Consider the following 25242-nt stretch of genomic DNA (forward strand, 5'->3'; position numbering starts at 1 on the left):
TTTGTTGATTTATTGATAATTATGACAGCAATCTTCTCTCTTGTCAGAAAGTTCCATAAGTAAAATAAAGGTAATTTTACCTTGACTTCAAATTTAGTCTCATCGTCTTCCTTTCTCCGGGAGTTCAACTCTGTCTCTGTATAAGGTTCCTCAGACGTTCTCAGAGGAGGAGCTAGAGGGACTAAGAAAACCTGCCATTAATTTGGTTATTTGACTTATAAATTATAACTCAGAGCACTTTGTCTGACTTGGACAAATAGCTGGACCATGTCAATGTGGTTAACTAAAAAAGCTCAGTTGAGCTGCTGCACTGATTTCCCAGGTGGTGGATGAAATTGGAGGTGAAGGAGAGACACAGAAAAGAAATAGAATCCTTGACTCCAGGGACTTGACATTTCAGCAGAAGAGAAAAAAGTCACACCCAGCACCGTACGAAACATCAAACTACAATAAATCTATAAATATAGTAATGTGGTAAAGAACAGTAGATTTTCTGTCATTCCCATTTTTAAGACTCAGCTAAAAGGTCACTTTCGGCTGGGTTTGGTGGCTCACACCTGTAATCCCAGCACTTTCGGAGGCCGAGGTGGGCAGATCACCTGAGGTCAGGAGTTCGAGACCAGCCTGGCCAACATGGTGAAATCCCGTCTCTACTAAAAATACAAAAATTATCTGGGCACAGTGGCATGTGCCTGTAATCCCAGCTACTTGGGAGGCTGAGGCAGGAGAATCACTTGAACCTGGGAGGCAGAGGTTGTGGTGAGCTGAAATCGTGCCACTGCACTCCAACCTGGGCAACAGAGCTAGGCTCCATCTCAAACAAACAAACAAACAAACAGGACACTTTCCTCATGAAGTCTTCCTTATTACAAACTTTATGGATTCCTTTATGCACTGCTGCTTAGGCATGCATCATGTGTACAGCATAATGTTGCACTTGATGTTGGTCTTTGATTCGAAGACTAAATTCTAGGTACTGCATTGTACTGAATATATTTTCCATTATAAAGGTAATTAATTTTTGCTTATTATAGAAAATCTGAAAAACACTAAAATCTTAACATTGAAGCATAGTCACTTAGTATATTTCCTTATAGTCTTCTTTCAAATGCTCTCCCTCTTTTTACCCACATACATGTATACACACAATCATACTATGATTGTACTGTAAGAGGATGGCCATGCTTGCGATAGCCAGCAGTTGTTGCAGGTAATCTGATGGTATAATTGTTGCATTCCAGAACTGATGGACCCACATTTATCAGTGAATGGGAGGACTGTGAGAATCAGTTGGCTGAGTCAGGAAGAAATTGGGCTGTCTTACTCTTGCTCTTTTCTCTCAGTCACTCTATCTCCCTTCTCCCCTTCCCACAAGCTCCTAGACACCTGGGAAATATCCTTTCTTTAAGCTCCATGGCCATTTGGTAGTAAAATTGGGACTTGGAGAGGAGAAGCCCTGGTTAGGCCTCAAGGCTTCCTAACCCACCTTACCAGCTTTACCAAGCATTGTGGGTGATGGCCACAAGGCTAATAGATAAGAGGTACTTTGAATTCTTATTTGTCACAGTTGCCACCCTTGTATATGCTGGTCCCTTGGGAAACTCACAGGAGATGTGATTAATCCCAGGCAGGATTTGAGCATTTCTTTTTTTCTTTTCTTTTCTTTTTTTTTTTTTTTTTTTTTTTTTTTTTGAGATGAAGTCTCGCTCTGTTGCCAGGCTGGAGTGCAGTGGTGTGATCTCAGCTCACTGCAACCTCCACCTCCCAGGTTCAAGTGATTCTTCTGCCTCAACCTTCCAAGTAGCTGGGACTACAGGCACGCACCACTATGCCCAACTAATTTTTGTATTCTTAGTAAAGATGGAGTTTTACCATGTTGGCCAGGATGGTCTTGATCTCTTGACCTCATGATCTGCCTGCCTCAGCCTCCTAAAGTGCTGGGATTACAGGCGTGAGCCACCGCGCCTGGCCGATTTTAGCATTTACAGGTCCCAAGACCAAAATGCCATTCATCAAACGCCACCAATATATCACCCTGATTCTTAGCTATGATAGACTTGAGGGAGGTTGACATCTGACCTCCAGAGGCTCCTCCCAACCCTTTCATTCTGTGAGCCAACTGGAAGCAGCTTGGGCTTTCTATGGGTTTTTCATAGATGTTATGTTGAAAATGGTAGGAAAGTACACTGCTGCCCCAGGTTATATATATGACCATTAATGCTGCTTTGTAATAACAGACAATCCTTTGGGCTCCTCCCTCTCTGTGGGCTCTCTATAAAGTGAGTGATTCCAGGCACAATAACTAGATGCTAGAAATGGATGCACTATAATTGGTGACACCATGACTGAGAAGCGCCTGTCCTTGACACTGTAAGTAGAGTGAAGCAGTGAAAGGTAGGGCCACAGAAGCCACACTGCTGGTGTTCAAGCCTTGCTCTTCCATGCACGAGGCACACATGATTACAGTCACCTCTGTGCGTTACCTTTTTCATCTGTAAAGTAGGGAAAAATGAGAAATCCTATAGTAAAGGCTGTGATGAGGCTTTAATGAGTTCATTTGTGAAGAATGTGGATCATATACAATGCATAACATATTTTAGCTATTATAGTCACATGGCATTAAAAAGTTTTTTCACATTCCTTATGAACTTCAGAGGTGTTAAAAGTTGTAGCCAACGCATCCAGCTAACAAGAGTCAGAGCTGAAATTCCAGCTCTTAAGCCCTTCCACCCATCTTCTTTACACTGTGAAATACTATTGCTTATCTTGGCACAGACTCAGCTACTAAGGAATCACACAAAAATGTTTGAAAAGCCTTTTAGTGACTTGCTAGAGTCCACACTCAGTAGATACTTGCCAAAAACAAAAGTGCAGGATTGTTCTGCAAAACGAGCTAGTTGTTTGACTTAGGTCAATGACAACCTGTTCAGACTTGACAAAGACCTATTTATTCTGGAAAGGAGTGTTATCTATTATGAAATCTTGTATTTGAAAAGCCGAGAAACAAATCTCTAATTCTTGCTTTATTTACTTGAAACAAACATATGTTCCTTGAAACAACAAATGAAGCCAAGTCATAGACATGAACATGGTTTAGCTTGAGGGAAGATGAAAGGTCAAGAAAACAAAGTTCTGTTTCCAATCATCTAAGAAGGATGTGTCTGTGTATGTTTGGGTATGTCTGTGGTATGTGTATGCAAGTGTGTTAGAGTGTGTACGTGGATGTGTGTGTGTATTTGCAGTTAAAATTCAGGAAATAAATACACTACATGTTATCAGGCTTACTTCTAAAAAGTAGGATACATGGTGGAAGACGAGGCACTGTAAATTGTACTAAATGGAGAATTACCAAAACACACCACAATTTTCAGATAAACAAAAACTGAAAGAATGTATTGCTAACAGGCCAGGCACAGTGGCTCACAACTGTAATCCCAGCTCTTAGGGAGGCAGAGGCGGGAGGATAGCTTGAGCCCAGGAGTTCGAAACCTGCCCGGACAGTATAGCAAGACTCCGTTCTCCACAAAAAGGAAAAAATAAAGCCAAGAAAAGAATTTGTTGCCAGTAGACTCCCCAACAATAAATACTAACAGAAGCTCTTTATTCTGAAGAGAAATGACATAAGATAGTAACTCAAATCTATAATAAGGAATGAAGAACCCCAGAAATGGTGAATAAGGGGGTATGTATACACCACACACACACACACACACACACACACACACACACACACATATGTATTTGTCTTAATTTGATATATGACTATTGAAAGCAAAGATTGTAATACCATAGTGGGGGTTTAACATATATAGATGTAATATTTATGATAAGAATAGCACAGAGGATGGATGGGGAGCATATGGAAGTATGATGTTGTAGATTTCCTATATTTTGCATAGAGTGGTATGAAACTAACTCAACAGATCATGACAAGTTAAGATGCATATGGTAATCCCTAGTCTGGGTGAAAAACAGTGCAAAGAGATATGATAACAAGCCAATAGAGGAATTAAAACAAAATATTAAAAAATATTTACTAACCCAAAAGAAAGCAGGAAAGGAGGAAAAGAGGAATAGAAAGTATGTGAGACATAAAGGATAACAAAACAGGAGCTCTAAATCCAACTATATCAATAATGATGATGGATGTAAACATAAAAATCTAATCACTCCAATTACAAGGCAGAGGTTGCAGTGTATAAAAAGGCAAGGCCCAACTATATGCTGCATACAACAAATATACTTTAAATACAAAGAAGAATAGAAAACAAAAAAAAAAATACGTTGTGCAAACACTAAGCACGAGAAAACAGGAATGGCTGTGACAATATCACACAAGATAGACTTTAAGAGTATTTCTAGAGATAAGGAGCAAAGGAGAGACATTTCATCATTATAAAAGGGCTAATATATCTGCAAGACATAAAAACCATGAATATATATGTGCTTAATGACAGAGCGCCACAATACACAACACAAACAAATGACATGTACATCCCGCCCAAGGACAGTTTATTCCGAGAATGTACAGTTGTTTTCACATTTGAAAATAAATCATTATAATTTACCATATTAACAAATAAAGAAGAAAAACCATATCATTATCTCAATACATGGACCAAATAAGCATTTGAAAAACTCAATAATCATTCATGATAAAAATTCTCAAAAAAAAAAGAAATAGAAGGGAATTCCCTCAATCTGATAAAAGACATCTGTGGAAAACCTATAGCTTACATCATACTTAAAGGTGAAACTTCAACTTTTTTCCTAATATTGGGAAAACACACGGATGTCTGCTCTCACCATTTCTATTTGACATTGTAGTGGAGGTCCCAGTCATTATAATATGACCAGAAAAAAAAGTACAATGATTGAAACAGAAAAAGTAAAAGTATCCCTATTCACAGATGATAGGATTATATCTCTATATAGAAATCTATTCCTATTCTTAAATACGGTTAATTCCATTCATTATAGGGTTAAAAAAAAGTGAAATGCCTAAGGCCTTTACACTCAAAACTACTGCATTGTTGAGAGAAATTAAAGACCTAAAAAACATAAGTTATAACATATTCAGGAATTGGAAAAGTCAATATTGGTAAGATAATAGTTCTCTCCAAATTGGCTCATATATCCAGTGTAATCCCTATCATAATCCCAGCAGAAATTGAAAGGTGATTCTAAAACTTATGGAAAAATGAAAAGGACCTAAAATAGCCAAAACAACCTTGAAAAAGAACAACGTTGGAACACTGCATGACTTGATCTTAAATGCTAACTAATAAGCTATAGTAATCAGGACCATATGGGATTGGCATAAGAACTTACCTATTTTTTAAATCTCTGCTCAAAGAACCAATTTTACTACACCATTGCTAATAAAATGTGGGCCTTTTAAAGGTCCTGAATGGAGTCTATTGTATGCTGTTATTATTACGTTGTTATTATTATGATGCATTTGTTGTTGCTGTTGTTGTCGAGATGGAGTTTTGCTCTTGTCACCCAGGCTGGAGTGCAATGGCACAATCTCGGCTCACTGCAAACTGCCTCCCGGGTTCAAGCAATTCTTCTGCCTCAGCCTCCTGAGTAGCTGGGATGACAGGCACCCACCACCATGCCCAGCTAATTTATACATATATATATAAATAAATTTTTTCTTTTTTTTTTTTGAGATGGAGTCTCGCTCTGTCGCCCAGGATGGAGTGCAGTGGCGCCATCTCAGCTCACTGCAAGCTCTGCCTCCCGGGTTCACGCCATTCTCCTACCTCAGCCTCCTGAGAAGCTAGGACTACAGCCACCCGCGGCCACGCCGGGCTCATTTTTTGTATTTTTAGTAGAGATGGGGTTTCACTGTGTTAGCCAGGATGGTCTCTATCTCCTGACCTTGTCATCTGCCCCCCTCAGCCTCCCAAAGTGCTGGGATTACGGGTGTGAGCCACCACACCCAGCCTAATTTTTATATTTTTAGTAGAGACGGGGTTTCACCATGTTGGCCAGGCTGGTCTCGAATTCCTGACCTCAGATTATTCACCCGCCAAGGCCTCCCAAGGTGCTGGATTACAGGCGCGAGCCACCGCGCCCAGCCTTTATGATGCATTTTTTTTTTTACTTCTTCAGTAGATTGTGTGTTTCTCCTTACATCCAGGCACTTGGTGTTATCTAAGTGTTTATGTCTTCCATGTCTGCGCTATGGCATATCTGTAGTCTGTTTTAAAAAGTATCTGTTAAAACAGTGACCATTATCCATTGTAGACAACCAGTCTCAGTCCTTATGTTGCTGGAGAAACACAAAAGCCACAAAGCTTCTTTTCCTCAAATAACCTACCCGAGGCGGAGGGCTGGCTGGTTTTCGATGACACCCATTTTGGTGAAGACTCAGGATGTGGGGCCACAGGTTGCACTGGACGAGTCTGTTTGGCTGCCAGTTTCATCAGACTCACTTGCCTCTTGTGAAATATTTCCTGGACATCATCCAGCCTCTGCAAAACTTTCTGAGCTTTGGCCTGCAGTAACAAAAGCAAATCATGATGAACAGGTCTCTCTGTATACAGCCTGAGGACACGAAGCATTCCCTTTCTCCCAGCTTCCCCTACTCCCCCCATCCCTACCTCCCTCAGGTGGCCCCCTCTGGGCATCACTATGCAAGTCGTTGCAGGTCCTGCCATGCTCCAGAATTGTGCATCTAAGGATCAGCCTCTCCTACTTGAGACCCTTGAGGGCAATGACTACATCCTTGCATGATGGCATCTCCAGTGCCTGGAACACCCTGGCACAGGAGTTTGAGACCAGCCTGGTCAACATGGTGAAACCCCATCTCTACTAAAAAAACAAACATTAGCTGGGTGTGGTGGCTGGCACCTGTCATCCCAGCTACTTGGGAAGCTGAGGCAGGAGAATCGCTTGAACCCAGGAGGCGGAGGTTGCAGTGAGCCGAGATCATGTCAATGCACTCAAACCTGGGCGACAGAGCTAGACTCCGTATCAGAAATAAATACATAAACAAACAAACAATTAGAATACAATGTGGTTTGTGTCATGTTAGACAAAGCAAAGATTTTGGCCTGAGTCCATGGATGGACTTCAGGGCATTCCCCAGAATTACATGAACAGTTAGACAGGCTGGATATAATCTGTTTGTTCCTCCACCGTGTCTTCTCTTCCCTGCTGTGTGCCCAGGAAGCTGACTTAAAGAAGCTCTTAAACCAGAGGTGCAGACAAGGTAATGTGGCTCTCAGAGGAAGGTGTGCTATCTACAACCCTGCTGGCTTCATGGAAGAATGTGCTTCTCAAATGCAAATCCAATCAAGTTATCCCCTGCTTAAATCCAAACTCTTTCATGTGGCCCACAAAGCCTACCTTGCCTGCCAATCTCTAACCTCACCCAAAACACACTTCCATTGCTCTCCAGGTTCTAGCACCCTGACCTTTTGGTCTGCACTGTGCCAGGCTCCCTCCAGCCCTAAAGCCTTTGCACATGCTATTCCTCCTGTCCGGAAAGGCTCTCCCATCTTGTCTACTCATTCTCCAGGCTTTAGCTCAAATGACTCTTCCTGAGAGCCTTCTCTGACCCCAGTCCAGGTCAAGTTCCTCTGTCACATGCCTGACCCTGAATCCCTCCTTGACAGCACTTATATCAGCTTGTAATACATTTTTGTGTGATTATTTTGTTAATGTCAGCCTCTCCCACGAAACTGTAAGCTCAGTGAGGGATAGAAGCATGCCTATTTATTTCTTTTTTTTATTTGAGACGGAGTCTCACTCTGTCGCCCAGGCTGGCGTGCAGTGGCGCGATCTTGGCTCAATGCAAGCTCCACCTCCCGGGTTCACGCCATTCTCCTGCCTCAGCCTCCCGAGTAGCTGGGACTACAGGCACCCACCACCATGCCTGGCTAATTTTTTCTATTTTTTGTAGAGATGGGGTTTCACCAAGTTAGCCAGGATGGTCTCGATCTCCTGACCTCGTGATCCGCCCGCCTCGGCCTATTTCTAATCATCATGGTATCCTCAGCATTCAGCACAGTGTGTGGTACATCAGGAATGCTCATAAGCATTAATAGAGAAATGACTGATTTGAGTCAGATGAAGCGTCAGTATGCCAGGATGTTCAGGCCAGGAGTCTAAGAGGCCACCAGAGGGCTTTGGAATCGGTGAGCCCACTCAATACAGCCTGCTCAGTACACCCTGCGTGCACTTTATCAGGAAGAAGATACAGTCCCTCCCTCCCCTATCCATTTCCCAACCACAGGATCAAAATAACCCGGAAGCATTACCTTTGCATCGAGGGTGAGCAGCAACTCAAACTCACTGTAAAACTCCTTAGGGCTGAGCAATGGGTACTCCTTGGCTGTGCCCAGGAATGTTGCAATGTCATTCAAGGCGATGTCAACCCCCTCTCGAGACTGGCACTTGTCTACAGCTTGGGAAGCCAAGAGGTAGATTCCTGCCTCACACCACTGGCTGACCTTCGGAAAGAAACAGTGCCTTGTGCACTTTGACTGACCACAACTCAGAGCCACCATAATCCTCAGCAGGTCTGAGCTTGTCTACAAGGATTCTGAGACAATGGAAAATTGTCATGGGACGGCATAAAGTTTAAGGGGTCTAACCACTGTAAATTATACTATGAGGTGGATAAACCCAAACCAATCTACACCTGTCCACTTCTCAGGGAGGTCACTTGGTCAGCAAAATGAGTCATATAATGTTCTTCTCTCTTCCACTGACGGGAATTGCTACATCTCCAGGAGAAGACAGGTAAATATGTATTTAATTTGAGACAGCGTTTCACTCTGTTGCCCAGGCTGGAGTGTAGTAGTGCAATCATGGCTTAATGCAGCCTGGAGAGGTCTACCCCAGGCTCAGGTGATCTTTCCATCTTAGCCTCCCAAGTAGCTGGGACTACAGATGTGCGCCACCACACCAGGCTAATTTTTCTTTCCTTTTTTTTTTTTTTTTTTAAGAGACAGGTTTTGGCCATGTTGCCCAGGCTGGTCTCAAACTCCTGGGCTCAAGCAATCTTCCCGCCTCAGCCTTCCAAAGTGCTGGGATTACAGGCATGTGGCACTGCACCATTCAGCCTTAGCGCTAAATATCTCTTAGGCTGGTCTAACCATAGAGAAATGTAATCAATGGCTTTCGGGGTTTACCTGCATCCAAATTGGTTACGAGAACACAGAGTGATTAATGAGACATTGGACCCGGCCCTTACATTTCCTGGGAGAAAGGAGTGTCCCTTTTAACAAAAACACAACTTTCCTCTTTGGATTCCCAGGCCATCCCTATTTGCATTTACTGGCATTTGTGTTTCCTAAGGAAGCAAGAATGTAAAGCTTTGTAACTCAGCACAGCAATACTCAAAGTTTTTGGATGCTGGGAGGACGTCAGATAGGTGATGAATTCTAATTATTCAGATTTTTTAAAAGACTCATTTTCTTTGCTCTTCTGAACTCCACTGAGACACCTGAACAGAAAGACAGGGGACCCTTATGCTACCTGAAGAGTTATATGAAAATAAGCTTCCAGTGCCAGTACCTCTGCATTTCCATTTACCATGTGACCTGAAAAGCAATATAAAATAACTATACAGAGAAAAAAAGATCAAAATGGAACACTCCAAAGTGGCTGCCTTTCTAAGTGGGAAAATGATAGGCAACTTAAATGTTTGTCTCACTTTTTCCCTAGATAATCTAGGCAAATGAATGTAGCACAGTGAATATATGCTACATTTAGAATAATAAAAATAAAGATATTTCAGAATTAATAATTACCATTATGTAGGGGTGGGGGGTAGTAGGATATGTACATGCACATGAGTAACCTTTTTCTTCCTACATTTTTGGATTTCCACAATAATATGAACTCATGCTTTGATATATGCTGTGAAAACTTTCTCTTTACACATCATGCCTAGATCTGTAAAAAGCATTAGGCTGGGATTTTCTGCAGAGTTCCTATGGCTACTTGCTTTCTCTCTCTCTCTCTCTCTCTCTGTCTCCCTCTCTCCGTCTCATACCCATGTGTGTGTGCATGCGCGCACACACACACACACACACACACACACACACACACACACACCACTCTGGAGCAAAAATGGAGTTGGCAAAACAGCAGCTGATCCTGCAGCGAGCTCAGCACACAGAGAAGGCTGCGCACCAGCCCCTTCTGAGCCACTTGCTTCTGGAACAACTGTATTTCATTGACATTAAAATCCCTTTGGCAATGGGATGAGGTAAGCAACCGGGTGGGTGCCCCTGGCATGCAAGAGGAACAGCTGTGGGGATGGAGCATGCTGACTCATTGCCATCAGTCACATGCTGCCTGGGACCAATTGACAGGGAAGACTCCAGAAACCACTGCTCCTGCTGACTGGGAACATACCCTAGAGGTCACCTCCAAAGGGCACCAGGCTCTGCACACCCCTCTCCCTGTGGGCCCCTGGCATGCAGCCTTGCTGTCTATCCTGTGAAGCCTCGGTGTGGAATCTGGCAGGCCTGACTTCAATTCTGGCTTCCCCTGTTTGCACCACGTGTGGTCTTGGGCAGTCACTTCCCCAGGGCTTCTTGGTGTCATTCCTGCACCACCTGCACCAGAATCATTTGGGTGCTTTAGTAAAATACTAGTTCCTGGGCAGTATTCCAGACCTACCGACGCTGAGTCTCCAGCCCTGGTGCATAAGGGAATCTGCCATATAACAGCTCACTAGGTGATTCTTGTGTGCTACATTTTGAGAACCAGCAGAGTATCAGTTTCTGCCTCTGCACAATGAGGCCATTAATACCTTCCTCAGAGGTTGTCTTGAGGATTATAAATAGATGACATAATTATGTTCCTGGTAGAAATAGAGTAGGTGCTCGATAAATGCTAGGGCATATAAAATAGTCATTATTACTTAAGCTTCTCCAAAAAGAATCAAAACCCTTTGCCTTTATATGAGGGAAGCACTCTGCAAATATAGTGCTTGGTTCTCTGTACACCTGAAAGGGAATCAAGAAGTGTTCCCACAGGGCCAGGCCAAAACACACTCTTAAAGTCTGGCTCCACACAGATAGAAATGGCCTTTAGTTAATTTAATGGGATGTGGTGGGATGGCCAGAGCACTTTTTACCTTCAGTACCTCTTCAATCTAGGATGTGCACACTTTAAATGCCTCGTGAACATCTTTTCACATAAAGCACTCGAGCCTGTCAGCAATCACACAAGGAAGGGAGGACGAGTATAATGGAAGCTTCTTCACAGAAAATCTTGCAGACATCACGTTCTTGGCTGTGTTTTGCTCACCTTGTCCAGCTGTCTATGAAACTCTAAGGACTTTCCTAAAATGTCCCATTTTTTCTTGTTTCCATTGATGAAATCGTCACAGAGGTGCCTGAGCTCCACACACCGGGGCCTGATGGTGTCTGCTGCATAATGGTGGCTTTGGATGAGCTGGTCCCCAACCAGTGCCAGCAGCTGGGCCTTTTCCAGGGGTTCCTGCAAAGCGAACATGCACAGCCAGGCATCAGAAGTCAGGGCATCGTGAGGCTGAGAGCTGCCTGGTACTGTGTGCTCCAAGCCTGGAGGGAGGCTGGGGAGATGCTGACCCAGGACGAAGACTGGAGAACCTGAGAAAGCTCTGAATGGTTCCAGGTCCAGGAAGTTGACCCTGGCCTGGAGTTGTCCATACTCTAAACAATAGCAGTCATTCTATTGTTGGGTTCTGGGCTAGACATTGAGGATATAGTGCTGACAAGCCAAAAATCTTCAGATTAATGGAGAATTAAGATATTAACTAAATTACACAAATTGTTAACTTATTATAATTGCAATAAATTCTAGGGCAGAAAAGCATGGAGTACACATAATAAGAGATTTTGAATACCCCTATTAACTAAAGGAACAAGAAGAGGAACTGACACTTGTCTTTGAGGAGAGTGGGGGGTGAGCTGAAGTTGAGACACTGGTGAAAATTGGGTTTGGACAACTAAAAGGTGGTCATGACACTTAAGAAATATGCTTGTCTAGGCTGGGCGTAGTGGCTCACACCTGTAATGCCAGCACTTTGGGAGGCTGAGGTGGGCGGATCACTTGAGGTCAGGAGTTCCAGACGAGCCTGACCAACATGGCAAAACCCTATCTCTACTAAATACAAAAATTAGATGGGCGTGGTGGCGGGCGCCTGTAATCCCAACTACTCAGGAGGCTGAGACAAGAGAATCGCTTGAACCCGGGAGGCGGAGATTGCAGTGAGCTGAGATTGTGCCACTGCACTCCAGCCTGGGTGACAGAGCAAGACTCCACCTCAAAAAAAAAAAAAAAAAAAAAAAAAAAGAAAGAAAAAAAAAGAAATATGCTTGTCTAAACCCTTTCCCAAAGCCTGTAAGGGCTCTGTATGCACTGACCCTGTCTGCTCAATCACATTTCCTACCTCTTTCTGCATGACACTTCACTCTAACCACACGTGCCAAGTTTTCCTGTTTTTTTAAAGCATTCCTTCATTCATCCATCTCATATTATTGAGAACCTACTATGTGCCAAACACTGTCATAGGTGCTGGGGGTTCATTGGTAAAGAAAGCAGGTAAAAATCCCCACCTCATGAAATGAAGCTTACATTTTAGTGGGAGACACGGGCAATAAATAATTGCATGTGTGGATTATATGGTATCTTAGACAGCGACGAGTATATGGAGAAAAATTAGATGATGGGGAGGGCAGGGAGTGCTGGAGCTAGTATTTTAAATCGGATGGTGAGAAGGTCTCCCTGAGCAGCAGTACTCAAGCTATGCAGAAAAGACTTCACATAGAAAGGCTGAGACTAGGCCGGGTGTGGTGGCTCATGCCTGTAATCCTAGCACTTGGGGAGGCCGAAGCGGATTGCCTGAGCTCAGGAGTTCGAGACCAGCCTGGGCAACACAGTGAAACCCCACCTCTACTAAAATACAAAAATTAGCCAGGCATGGCAGCATGTGCCTACAGTCCCAGCTACTCTGGAAGCTGAGGCAGAGAATTGCTTGAACCTGGGAGGCGGAGGTTGCAGTGAGCCAAGATTGCACCACTGCACTCCAGCCTGGGCGACAGAGCTAGGCTCCATCTCCAAAAAAAAAAAAAGAAAAAAGCTTGAGACTACAGCCTTAGAAAGAAAGACCCAATTGTAAGATTGGCCCTTTGTTGGCACCTAGGAACTTAGATTTTGGGAAGGTTCCCTCCATTCCCTGATGTGAATAGCTCATGATGCCTGAACCGCTTGTGCAAACAGTATGGTTTATGGTGATTACCTGCTTTTCTTCTGGGAGTCTGAAATCTTGGTTCTTGCCAGACAGAAGCTGCCGACATGACCAGCCACCAATAAAACCTCTGGGCGTTGAGTCTCTAATGAGCTTCCCTGGTAGACAACATTTCACACATGTTGTCACAACCCACAGATGGGGGCAAGAAGTATGTCCTGTGAGACTCCCACAGGAGAGGATTCTAAGAAGCTTGTGCCTGGTTTCCTCCAGACTTCACCTCGCCTTTCCCCTTTGCTAATTTTGCTTAGTACTTTTTCATCGTTATAGATTGTAACTCTAATACAGCTACATGCAGAGTCCTAGCGAATCTTCGAAGAAATGTGTGCATGGTCTTGGGAGCGCTCTGCACACAAGCCGAGACCTGAAGTCAGGCACAAGCCGCGCAGTACTTGGCTGGGAGGTGAAGGTGTGTTTGACAAGTTCCGGTAGCAGGAAGGAGGCCAGTGTGGCTGCAGCAGAGGGAGCAAGCAGGAAATAAGTGGAAGACGTAACCAGAGGAAAGTGGGCGTTCCATGGCGGGGGCCTTGCTGCCCTTGTAAGCACTTTGGCTTTTTCTAATTGTGAGAGGAAAGTCCCTGGGTTTGTAGGGAGGATCTCGAACATGTTTTTGGAAGGCTCCAGGTACAGTGTCCAGAATAAGAGGAAATGCAGGGAGGCCTGTTAAAGGGCTGCTGCAGGAATCCAGCTGAGAGATACGGCTTACAGCTGATCACCAACCTAGCTCCTGACTCGGCCCTTCTCTGGATTGCTCTTCCCTGGGTCATGCAGAACTCAGTTTCTGGGTCACCTCCTCACAGGGCTTCCCCGGCGACTATATCTGAAGTCATTCTCTACAATCCATTCACCCACTCATCTAGGCCCTCTCCCTCACTTTATTCTTTAACAGCACTCACCTCTATCTAAAAACTATTTTCTTTATTTACTTTAATGTAGAATTCTTGGCTCCTGGCTGGGCGTGGTGGCTCACACCTGTAATCCCAGCACTTTGGGAGGCTGAGGTGGGCAGATCATGAGGTCAGGAGATCGAGACCATCCTGGCCAACATGGTGAAACACCGTCTACTAAAAAGACAAAAAATTAACCAGGCATGGTGGCGTGCACCTGTAGTCCCAGCTACTCAAGAGGCTGAGGCAGGAAAATCGCTTGAACCTGGGAGGCGGAGGTTGCAGTGAGCCGAGATTGCACCACTGCACTCCAGCCTGGGCAACAGAATGAGACTCTGTCAAAAAAAAAAAAAAAAAAAAAAAGAAAGAAAAAAAGAATTCCTCCCTCCTCCACTCACTCCCACCAAAATGTCAGTTCCATGAGAGTATTTAGTAGACATGCAATAAATATTTGATCAACAAATTAAATGAATGAGCCAGTGACCTACATGATGTAGTGATCTGCTTGGCTGGAACTCTGTGAAACAACCTTGACTTTGGCATCAGCACAGATGACTGCCACATTCCGAAAGGTCTCTAGGAGCAGAGAGCCCATGAGCCCCCTTGCCAGCCACGCTAAGCATCCAGTGCATCATTTTCTGCTCTGCTTTAGCTGTTTACAGTAACATGAGGAGTCACCGTAACTCCAGGTATGTACAACTTGCCCCTCTCTTAACTTGCACTGGTTTATCGTTTCAACAATTTCCAAACCCCTTTCCTCCTACCCTCCCAGTCATTCAAGAAGCCCTGCAGGGGCCATCGCCTTCTTAATGCTTTTCAAGTTCTGACCCCATCTCTGCCACCTCCTTGCCACTGTCTGCTCAGGCCTCATGGTTTCTCATGGGGACAGCTGGTCTCCCTGCTTTTCTTCGGGCTCTCCTTCAACTCACGCTCCAGACTGCTGACAAAGCAGCGATTCCAACACATCTTATTGTGTCTACATCACTTCCAAGCTTCAAGCCCTTTTCTGGGTCCCCAGGGTCTTCAGGAGCAAGCTTAAACTCTTGAGCAATGCACACGGGACCTTTCGTTATCTAGCTTATACCTGGGTGTGCCTCTTACCAAGTCCTCCTCCACTTCCTCAACACCATTCTCTGCTGCAACCATACTAATTATCCATTTGTTGTTCCCCAAATATTCAGGCAGCTTTAGGCCTCCATCCCTTCTCTACCTGCTGTCTGCCTAGAAAGCCCATCCTTCCCTACTCCCCCTCACCCATCCTCTACCACACCCGTACTCCTCTGGGGCCAGCTCAATCTAAATTACATTTCAGACTTCACCTTCTCCAGAAAACTTTCTCTGTGCTTTCTTGATCAGAGCACCTGCTTCATTATGTTGTGACCACTTATCTGCTGCCTGCACTATGCCACAGACCCCTATGGTCCAGAACCAGCTCTTATTCAACTGAAAACAGGGCATGGTGCATCTGAGATACTTACAAACAAATGCTGCACAAAACAAAGAGGAGTACTGGTATAGAAACGAGTGACACAAATCAAGCAGTGGCTAGTTAAAAGGACTGAGGCGAAAATACCCAGAGCACTTGTTCTAAACAGCAAAGGCCCAGGTACACTGGTTACAAGACGACTGCAATACTCATTCCCTGGGCAGTGATTTTTGACTCTCTGGTTCACTGCTGTGTCCTCAGAACTTAAACAGTACCTGGCATGGTAGGAGATGAATAAATATTTGCAGAATAAATGTCAAATGAATGACAGACCTTTACTAGCACTGCTCAGCTACTGCAGACTGAACCTAGGACATGTTCCATAGCACAGAATTTATCCCTCTACCTCTGTAATATTAATAACAACAGCTGACATCTACTGAGAGCTTACTACGTGCCAGGCACCGTTCTGAATGCTTTACATTTGCTTATTTCTTTAACTCTTCACAACAAAACCTTTGATACAGGTACTGTTTTACCAAAGGGAAGTGGAGGCACAATGGCCCAAGGTGACCCAGGTAGGAAAGAGAAGAGCCAGGCTTCAAACCCAGGCAGTCTGGCTCCAGGATCTGGCTCAGAGCAACATACACAGAGAAAAATGACTGCACTTATTCTGCCTAAGCTTAGAGACCTCATTTGGTTGCTCAAACTTGTCTGACTTTAGTCAAATGTAGAAACATGAGACTTGGCAAGAAAGTCTCTGTTGACATTTTTTTTAAGTCCAGCTGCCTAATTTATTAAGAACAGGGCAGAATTTTCTGGGTCCAGGGAAATTCACCACAAGATACTTCCAAATCGCCCTGTGGTGATCAGAGCCTGCCCTTCCCTTGGCATATAGTATTTCACCCTTCAGAACTGTCCAGAAGACATTTGAGATGTTAGAGGAAAGATGTGAGTAACAGGTCCAAATGTGTCTAGGGAAAAACACCCATAAAGGCAACTGAGGAGGCCGGGCGCGGTGGGTCACGCCTGTAATCCCAGCACTTTGAGAAGCCAAGGCCGGCGGATCACAAGGTCAGGAGTTAGAGACCAGCCTTACCAACATGGTGAAACCCCATCTCTACTAAAAATACAAAAATTAGCCGGGCGTGGTGGCGGGCACCTGTAATCCCAGCTACTCAGGAGGCTGAGGCAGAAGAATCGCTTGAACCTGGGAGGTGGAGGTTGCAGTGAGCCGAGATTGTGCCACTGCACTCCAGCCTGGACAGCAAGAGTGAAATTCCGTCTCAAAACAAAAAGGGAAACTAAGGAGCAACCCGGATTCAGCCACCATATGGTTGGAAGGTCACTATTACAGAATTGAAAGGACAACAATAGTTTCTGACCACTGAATATTGACCACTGACCACATTGCAGGCCGACCACATGAAGTCCCTACCACACATCTAACTCATTTAATCTTCACAGGGTCTCTGTGAGGTAGGAATTATTATCTCTGTTTTACAGATGAGGGGTGCCATATTCAGAAAGGCTAAGAAACGTGACTAGGGTCATACAGCTGGTACTTGTTAGAGCCAAGATTTTAATCCATCCCTATCTGACTCTAAAGCCTATGTTCTTGTCACCTTCCAACCACCTGGCCTCTCCACATGTGCTATGAAATCCTCCTGGTGCCTGCAAAGAAATTTACAGTGAAACCTCCAAATTGAAGCTTATTTTTTTAGTTTATATACCTCCCGCTCAAGATAAATAGTCATCAAAATCTCCAAAGTAAAAAAGAAAGCGTGAGGGAAAAATGGCTAAAATCCGGTACTCTGATCACAAGCCCATCTGGGATCTTTCAGATGCCGAAAATTCCAGAAGGCTAGATAGTCAAGTTGCAGCTTAGAAGTTGCGATTCAGAAATCTTTATTGAAATAACAGTTTATTCCCCGCCGAGGACTCTACTGGTATAACAGATGAGAGATGAGAGTGCCTACTAGGGAAGAAAATAGCAAGAAAGTGAGTGATGTTACTCTATCAGGGAATCTAGAACAAACCCACAGATGATCCATAGGGATGGAGTGTGTGTATGGGGAGGTGGGCCAGATGAAACAAGAAAGGCAGAAAGTTAATGGTTGTTGAAATTGAATGACGGACACTTGGAGTTCATTGTGCCAGTCTGTCTACTTCTGTGTGTGTTTGAAAATCTCACACATGTACACAAAGCCATGACCCTCCAACTAGATGACATCCTTAGATGTTAATGGCCTGGGTTCCATGCCTTCTTAGACACAGCACCCTTATAGGGAGAGGTCAAGGCTGAAATCTGGTGGTTCCTCCACCCTATCCTGGTGTGTTCCCTGCTGGCCTCTCAGCAAGGGTCTCAGTATGCTCCCACAGTCAAAACCTGGCTGCAAATTCTGCTTTTATAGAAGACCTTCTATAAATGGTTGAAACTACTGTTTTTCAGAATCAGGAAGGAGCATTCAAAACACTGCTAAACCCTCAAACTAGAACAAGATAAAGAACAGGCTGAATCAGCATGCGACAGGAGCCTGGTTAGTGAGCTGACTCTGAGGTTACTTGTGAGGATGATGTCACTGTGTGGAATAAGGAAGCTGGCAACGCCCCAGAGCCAGTGTGCGGCTGTGCTGGGAGGGAGGTGGCCCCTCGGTGCCGAGGAAAGGACAAACCCCAAGCAGATATTTGTCAGACTGTGGCCAGACACAGTCTTGTTCCTTTAACACTTTAAAGGACAAATGGAAAGATGAGCCAAGCCCTAATCATCTGAAGAAGCCATGCCTCTGAGAAGTCTGAGGGAAGATATATTGAAAACGACCTCAGTTATGGTGAGACAGCTTTGTTTGATTGACCCAAAGGCAGAGACACAGGTGTACTGCATCCTTCAGGAAGCAAGTTTAGAAACAAGATCTGCAAGTCACAGGATGTGACAGGTCTGCAAATCCTGCAAGTCACGGGTCATCCACAGTGGGCTAGTCTAGCTGCTTCCAGAATGTTGCCCATGAAAGGTGGGTCATGGGTTCGCAGAGCATTCCTGTGTTCCATAGCCATAGGTTTCATCCCTAGCTCAGGTCAGCAACTTTTGAAGTATATACCAAGGACCACAAGTTCAAGGAGGTGGGCAGAAGACAGAATGTGATGCAGTCATGCAGATCCATCACTACTATTCAAAACACAGTCCAGAGTGCCTTCCAAGGGCTTTCTGTTCCACTGAGAATAAAATTCAAATCCTCACAAAAGATCTCAGGGTGCAACAGGACACCTGGCCTCTGCTCATCTCTGTCCCCTCATTTCCTCCTGGCCCACCTGCTCTAGCAATGTTCCTTGAACTCACCAAGCTCATTCCCGCTTTAAGACCTTTGCACCCGCAGCTCCCTAAGTCTTTGCATGATTACACAGATCAAACAGATCTCAGATCAAAGGTCGTCTTCTCAGGCCTTTCCAGACCATGCTAGCTACAGTAGCATCCCCAGTCACTTTCTATTATATTTTGTTTTCTTTTTTATATCAATTGTTACTATCTGATGTTATTATTAATTTGATTGCTTTTTAGTGAACCATCTCTCTCCAGTAGAATGTAAGCTCCATGAGGGCAGAATCTGGACTGTCTGGCTCACCGCCGCATCCATGGAACCCAGGATAAGGAATACCTGTTGATGAATAAATAACCCTCCGGATAGGTCAGTAGCCACTTTCATATATATACGAAGGCATTTTATTGATGAGGCACTTTTTCTTAATATATGAATAAGCAAAAAATATAGTACTTATATTCAGTAAAAAATTCTTTTGAAAAAACTAAAATGTTATAAGATTGGGGCTGTCCTGAAGAATCTAAGACATATAGTCATCATAGATATGAAATTCACCTTTTCCGTTGTTTGAGAAATGTTCCTGATGACTCGTGTGTCTTCGGCACTAGTCTATCTGACAAATGGTCACTGGTAAGAGAAAGAGCACTCGCTAGGGAGGGACGGGATTCCTGAATGGGGATCTGGATACACAGGTGGGTTTGTGTGTTCATGCATGTGCACAAGCACCTGCAGCTCAGAATCTATAACCGACAGCTCTTAGAGTCAGTGTGGCCTTAGTATACTTTGTTTCGTATCCTTTAGGGGTGTGTGTCTCCAACTGTAATGTACAAGTCAATCACCTGGGGATCCTCTTAAAATGCAGATTCCAATTCCAGGGTGGGGTCTGAGATTTTATATTTCTAATTAGCACTTACTCAGGTGACATCTGTGCTGCTGGCCAGAGGCTCACACTTTGGCACATCTCTAGTACTGCAAAATTGCCATCTGAGAAACATGCCTCCAGATTAGCTAAGAAAGGAAGCGCTAACCATAGGGTACTTGGTTCCCAAGACCCAAAAATATAAAGAACCTAATTTTAAACAAGCAGAAAGGAACTTCTATGGAAAGAGATGACTCCGCTTTCTTCATTTGTAATAAAACAAATTTGTAAACACTTAAAATGTAATCACTTCTAAATGCTGACTTCTGTGCAGATCTGGGACACTGTTTAATTCCAGTATGGGACTGTAAAATACATATTCTTATACAAGTTTCATATTTACAACTCCTGGGACATGAGAAAGGAGAAAGCTTTGCCAATTCTGTGTAGCAATGGAACTAATGTGGACCAGTTTCCCCCGTCTAACTGTCTTGCTCCAGGTATAAAACTAGTTGTTGTTTTTTTTCCTGGTTTCCCCTTTGAAAGTTTCCCGTCTACTACCAACCCCACAACCCCCAGTCCCCTAGTCCAGGCTCCAGGGAGGAGCTCAAGCTGATTGGTGAGACTCTGAGATAATTGTTCTGGTGAGTGATGAACCTGCTGTGATCTTCTCCCACTTGGTTGCTGACCACGTAAGAGGGCAGGGCTGGTCCAGAGTCCTCACCCCACCTGAGCGTCCAACCGCAACTGTATGTTCGGCGGCTTTAATAGGACTCTGTGCTGCCCGTATTATTCATAGCAGTTGTTAATGTGCAACTTTCCTTGGGATCCTGGGGTGACTGAAGGGCAGGATTGGGCATTCCTGTGTCCTTTAGCAACCTTCCAATAGCAATGACTGGATGTGATCCATCACCGTCCACAGCAACCTCCTTCCCAGTACACAAAAATGTTAGAAAGCAAACCTGGCTTTTTTCCTCCAGTTTTTTGTGTTCCTTAAGAAGCTGCTCCACATGCATCACGCTGTCTCCAATGCCTGTAAACTCTGCTTGTTCTTCCAGCAAATTATCCAGGGTAAGCTTAGCCTACAAGAAACATTAGAACAGTCCAGAAGTAAACCAACACTCACTCACCTGAAGGTATAGGTTTGTTATGCTTCAAGAAAACTCAAAATTCCAAAGAGGATTCAAGACTTGTATATATCTATATATGTTAAAAAATTGTTTTTTGCAGCTCACTAACTTTCAAATTAAGCTGGGGGTGCAGAATTCACCTGTAGTTGAACTATTAGAACTATATTCAACCAATTATCAATCAAAAAGGAAGATAGCTGGGTCCAGTGGCTCATGCCTATAATCCCAGCACTTTGGGAGGCTGAGGCAGGAGGATTGTTTGTGCTTAGAAGTTTGAGGCCAGCCTGGGCAACATAGGGAGACCTCGTCTCTGCAAAAATATTAAAATATTATCTGGGCCAGGCACGGTGGCTCACGCCTATAATCCCAGCACTTCGGGAGGCTGAGGCGGGCAGATCACAGAGGTCAGGAGATCAAGACCATCATGGCTAACATGGTGAAACCCCATCTCTCCTAAAAATACAAAAATTAGCTGAGTGTAGTGGCGGGCACCTGTAGTCCCAGCTACTCGGGAGGCTGAGGCAGGAGAATCGCTTGAACCAGGGAGGCGGAGGTTACAGTGAGCTGAGATTGCGCCACTGTACGCAGCCTGGGTAACAGAGTGAGACTCCATCTCAAAAAAAAAAAAAAAAAAAAAAATTATCTAGTGTGATGGTGGGGCATTGCCTGTAGTTCCAGCTACTTGGGAGGCTGAGGTGGGAGGACAGCTTGAGCCCAAAGATCAAAGCTGCAGTGAGCCATGGTCGCACCACTGCACTCCGGCCGGAGTGACAGAATAAGACCCTGTTTCAAAAAAAAAAAAAAAAAAAAAAAAGCAAGATAAACCATCGCTGAAATGCCATGTACCGCAACAGGAAAATGGGATTCTAGAACACCTTTACTCCACTGAAAAAGTGAGAAGGGGGTTGGAGGGGGTGGTCTGTAAAGAAGCAAGGAGATAAGGAGAAAGCTGGATTAGGGAAAAGAGGGAAACCCCATACCAAAGAGTGAGGAGGGAGAGAAAACCAGAGGTCACAGTAGCAGAAAAGAAAGTTATATTAAACAAGAAAAGAATACCTTACAAAAATCGTGCTCAAAATGCTGTAGTTGTAGGCATTGGTTAAGCTTCAAATGATGACTGGACCAAAACTGACTAAAGGCTTTTTCTGTTTCATCCAGTTGAATTAATAACCTTTCAGGAAAGAATGAGAAAGTGGTGTTAGGTTAGCATTCATTTCCACAGGCATCCATATAGGCCTATGGATAGAACACCTGTGTCTTCGGTCAGTGGTATCAATTGCAACCATCTCCTTATTATGAAAGCATGTGTCACCTATGCCTTTCTTCTGGCTCAGCGGGCTTTGCACCTTTCATTTTCCAATCAGGACACCCACAGTGCAGGCAGCAACTTCACTTCAGATGCAGCTGCTGTGCTTTAGAATGTGCTCCAGCTGATCTTACCTTCATGCCTTCTTTCTTTCTACCTGAGACACACGAATATAAAGCACAGCTCCAAGCCAAACTGTTATTTGGAAATGAAGCCCAATAAATACTACCCTCTCCCTCAAAATCCTAGGGTGGGAGCATGTCATAGACATTGAAGAGCGGGGAATGGAATGCTCATAAAAAGATCTCCATACGTGGATGCCAGATGGATGTGATCTTTTTTCCTTTGTTGTCTCAAATGTTCTTCTTCCTTGGCCCCACCAAGACCCAATATTGGCTGTTCCAATCTGTTCTTGGTTGCTCCAGAACATCTAGCTCTATATATTTTCTCCTGAAAAGGCAGATTCCACCTCACTCACTCACCTTTCCATGGTAGTTACATTCTCAAGTTGATTGAGATTGAGTGTGCTGTTGGGACATTTGGTGGCTGGTTCTTGGATGCATGACAGCAATGTGGCCCCCTGTTTTCCAAGTAATTTCAGCTCATCCTAGAATAAAAGTAGTCTCTCTTAGAAGGAATTAGAAAAAACAAATTCTTGGTAGAATTGGGGTGAAGAGGTAGATCAGTACATTTTTCATTTAGGAAATTAAATGCTGATGAAGTCAAGATGCAGCTTTAAAATTAATCAGTTAACTTATCCTTGATAGGTAACGCACCGACATGATACAAAATTCAAAATATCTGAAAGGGTATACACCAAAAAAAGTATATTTTTCCTCTTCAAAATCAACATCTGCTTTTTGTATATCTCAAGCTACTATTGTAAATTAAAAGCAAAACTAGTTAATACAACCTAGTTTTAATCCAAGACAGTGACCAGAAACAAGAAAATGATAGATATTGAATGTTGAATGCTAGAAACTACCAAGCAATAATAACGTAATAACTGCTAATTGATCATAAAAATACTTCGGTTGGTCTCATCAATAAACACCTGCTCTCCCTCCACCTGCCAACCAACTGTGGCCTTGTTTAATTATTTAAGTTTGGCAGATATGGGCAGCAATTTCAGTTTAACATGGAAAGATTCGTACTTCCAAGCCAACCCCCCATTCTGCTTTTTTAACACAAAGACTTAGTGCTATGCAGTTGTGGAAGGTTACTTCCTTCAGCCAACAGCTGTAGTCCTTTCCTTGGACAGTGCAGGTCATCTCTCATTGCCCTGAGCCTTACCCATAAAGAAAGCCCGGGCTGCAAAACAAAAGTGGCAGAGCCTGACCTAGAATTTTGTGCTTGGGAATTATGGGTTTGGTTCCTGGGTCAGAGGAGGCTGGTTTGGTATGCCCTTGAGCATTAGAACAGGCCCATAGTTCTAAAACAAACCAAGAGATCACCTCTGCACACATAAACACTGAATCACTTCCTCTAGGCCCAGCCACCTCTGTGGTCTTCACACAGCCTAGAGCTCATTCCCTGTGGGAAGAGTTTTAGACTTCCCCACTCTGATCACACAGAAGTCCTGGACCCTCTCAAGCTCATACTTTTGTTGTGTCCCATCCTACTCCAGAATTTCCCCTGGAAGGGTTACATGGCCATACCCATCCTCAAACCTGGCCCTGGATCTGGCTGATGATGGACTTGGCTTCTGTGAGCTAGCCCTTCAGGTTCTTTGGACACCTCCTCTGGCTCTGCCCACTCCAAATAGTGCCCCACATTAGCCACATGGTTGGCACTCTCGCCTGGGAATCAGGCATATCTCTTCTTTTCCATTCTCATGTGTCAGCCCTCATTTCTTATCTCATCAATGCTCATTAAATATTTGTAGGTTGGATAAATTAATAACAGCCTAAAAGAAGTCAGGTTGCAGATGGATAAAGACAAATTAGATATGATGGAAAAAATGTACTCCTGAGTCAGTGTCTTAGCCATTCCCTCATCCCACCCACTAAAGAGGGTCGTGGCTTTTCCCACTCATTTTCTTAACTGCTGCTGAGCTTCCAGCAACACACACACACACACACACACACACACACACACACACACACACACATCCATATATGAAGAAGAGTTGGGAAGAAAGGTAGAGAGGCTAAAGGAGAAGCGCCATATTGTTGTGGCAGAAGGAGACACTGGAGGGGGAAGCTGGGAAGAGGGATACACCCGAAGTGTGGCAGAGCATGAAGAAAGTGTGTGAGACAGGGAAGGTGAATCTTCACAAGTGATGTCACACGCTGTATATCCCCTTTACACTGTTTAAAAAGGATACAAGCAAAAATTGTGACCAAGTGACTGCTTTGGGATTCAACCCCATGGTCAACTTGAGTAGGGTTACAAAAATCTGTCATGAACACAGATGGAAAGATGGAGCAACTATGGTACTTGGAAAGGGTAAGGGGAAGTTGCTCAGCCTAAAACTGGAGTTTCAGTTTCCATGGAAAGAAAATAATCTTTTCAGGTATTTAATTTTTTTACTGCCTGCACTCAGGCTGGAGGAGGAACTCAGGGCACTGTCTTCCAGAACATGTGTTTAAGTTCATACTCCCTTTTGTAGAGTCTCCTTTTCCCTGTGCTGACAGGATCCTGCTGGTGGCAGGGTGAGGACTGCTTGTAAACTGAGAGATAGCTCATTGCCTACCAAAGTTCCCTTTCCTCAGAAAATGGGAGCCCCACCACCACCTTGGAACAGGATCCAATTGGCAGACGAGGTGGAGGTGCCGTTGTGCATGCGCTCTGAGCACTTGCTCGGACTCTCCTTGATGGGTGGAAAGGCACACAGCAGAAACCACGGGTAGCTGAGTCCTGTTTGCTTGTCTCATTCATCCGGAGCTCAGCTCTCCCAGGGAAGGCTAAAGCTGCTTGTGTTTACAAGACTTGCTCTTCCTTTCTGTCCCTCAGATGAGAGAGAAATCACAGAGAAAATAAGGTTTCAAATTTAGTATGAAGCCCAAGGTGCCCACAATTTGGACAGAAAATAGCACTTACTGAAGTCGGGA

At 44.2% G+C, this 25242-nt stretch overlaps 1 protein-coding gene across 2 annotated transcripts in view; it reads right to left on the bottom strand.

The window, feature by feature from the left end:
* Nucleotides 1-25242, bottom strand: part of MCF2L2 (MCF.2 cell line derived transforming sequence-like 2) — a 252899-nt gene that overhangs the window by 105956 nt on the left and 121701 nt on the right. The window contains exons 8-14 of one of the 2 annotated variants that reach the window (XM_050780176.1): nucleotides 22672-22796; nucleotides 21940-22054; nucleotides 20716-20835; nucleotides 11281-11472; nucleotides 8274-8465; nucleotides 6329-6506; nucleotides 81-181 (exon numbers count right to left, since the gene is read on the bottom strand). In XM_050780176.1, the coding sequence (XP_050636133.1) occupies nucleotides 81-181; nucleotides 6329-6506; nucleotides 8274-8465; nucleotides 11281-11472; nucleotides 20716-20835; nucleotides 21940-22054; nucleotides 22672-22796 (1023 nt within the window). The remainder of the gene's footprint in view (nucleotides 1-80; nucleotides 182-6328; nucleotides 6507-8273; nucleotides 8466-11280; nucleotides 11473-20715; nucleotides 20836-21939; nucleotides 22055-22671; nucleotides 22797-25242) is intronic. The other variant, XM_050780177.1, reaches the window with a different exon arrangement.

The sequence above is a fragment of the Macaca thibetana genome, chromosome 2 (genome assembly GCF_024542745.1).
Source record: "Macaca thibetana thibetana isolate TM-01 chromosome 2, ASM2454274v1, whole genome shotgun sequence".
In the NCBI taxonomy this organism is placed as follows: Eukaryota; Metazoa; Chordata; class Mammalia; order Primates; family Cercopithecidae; genus Macaca; species Macaca thibetana.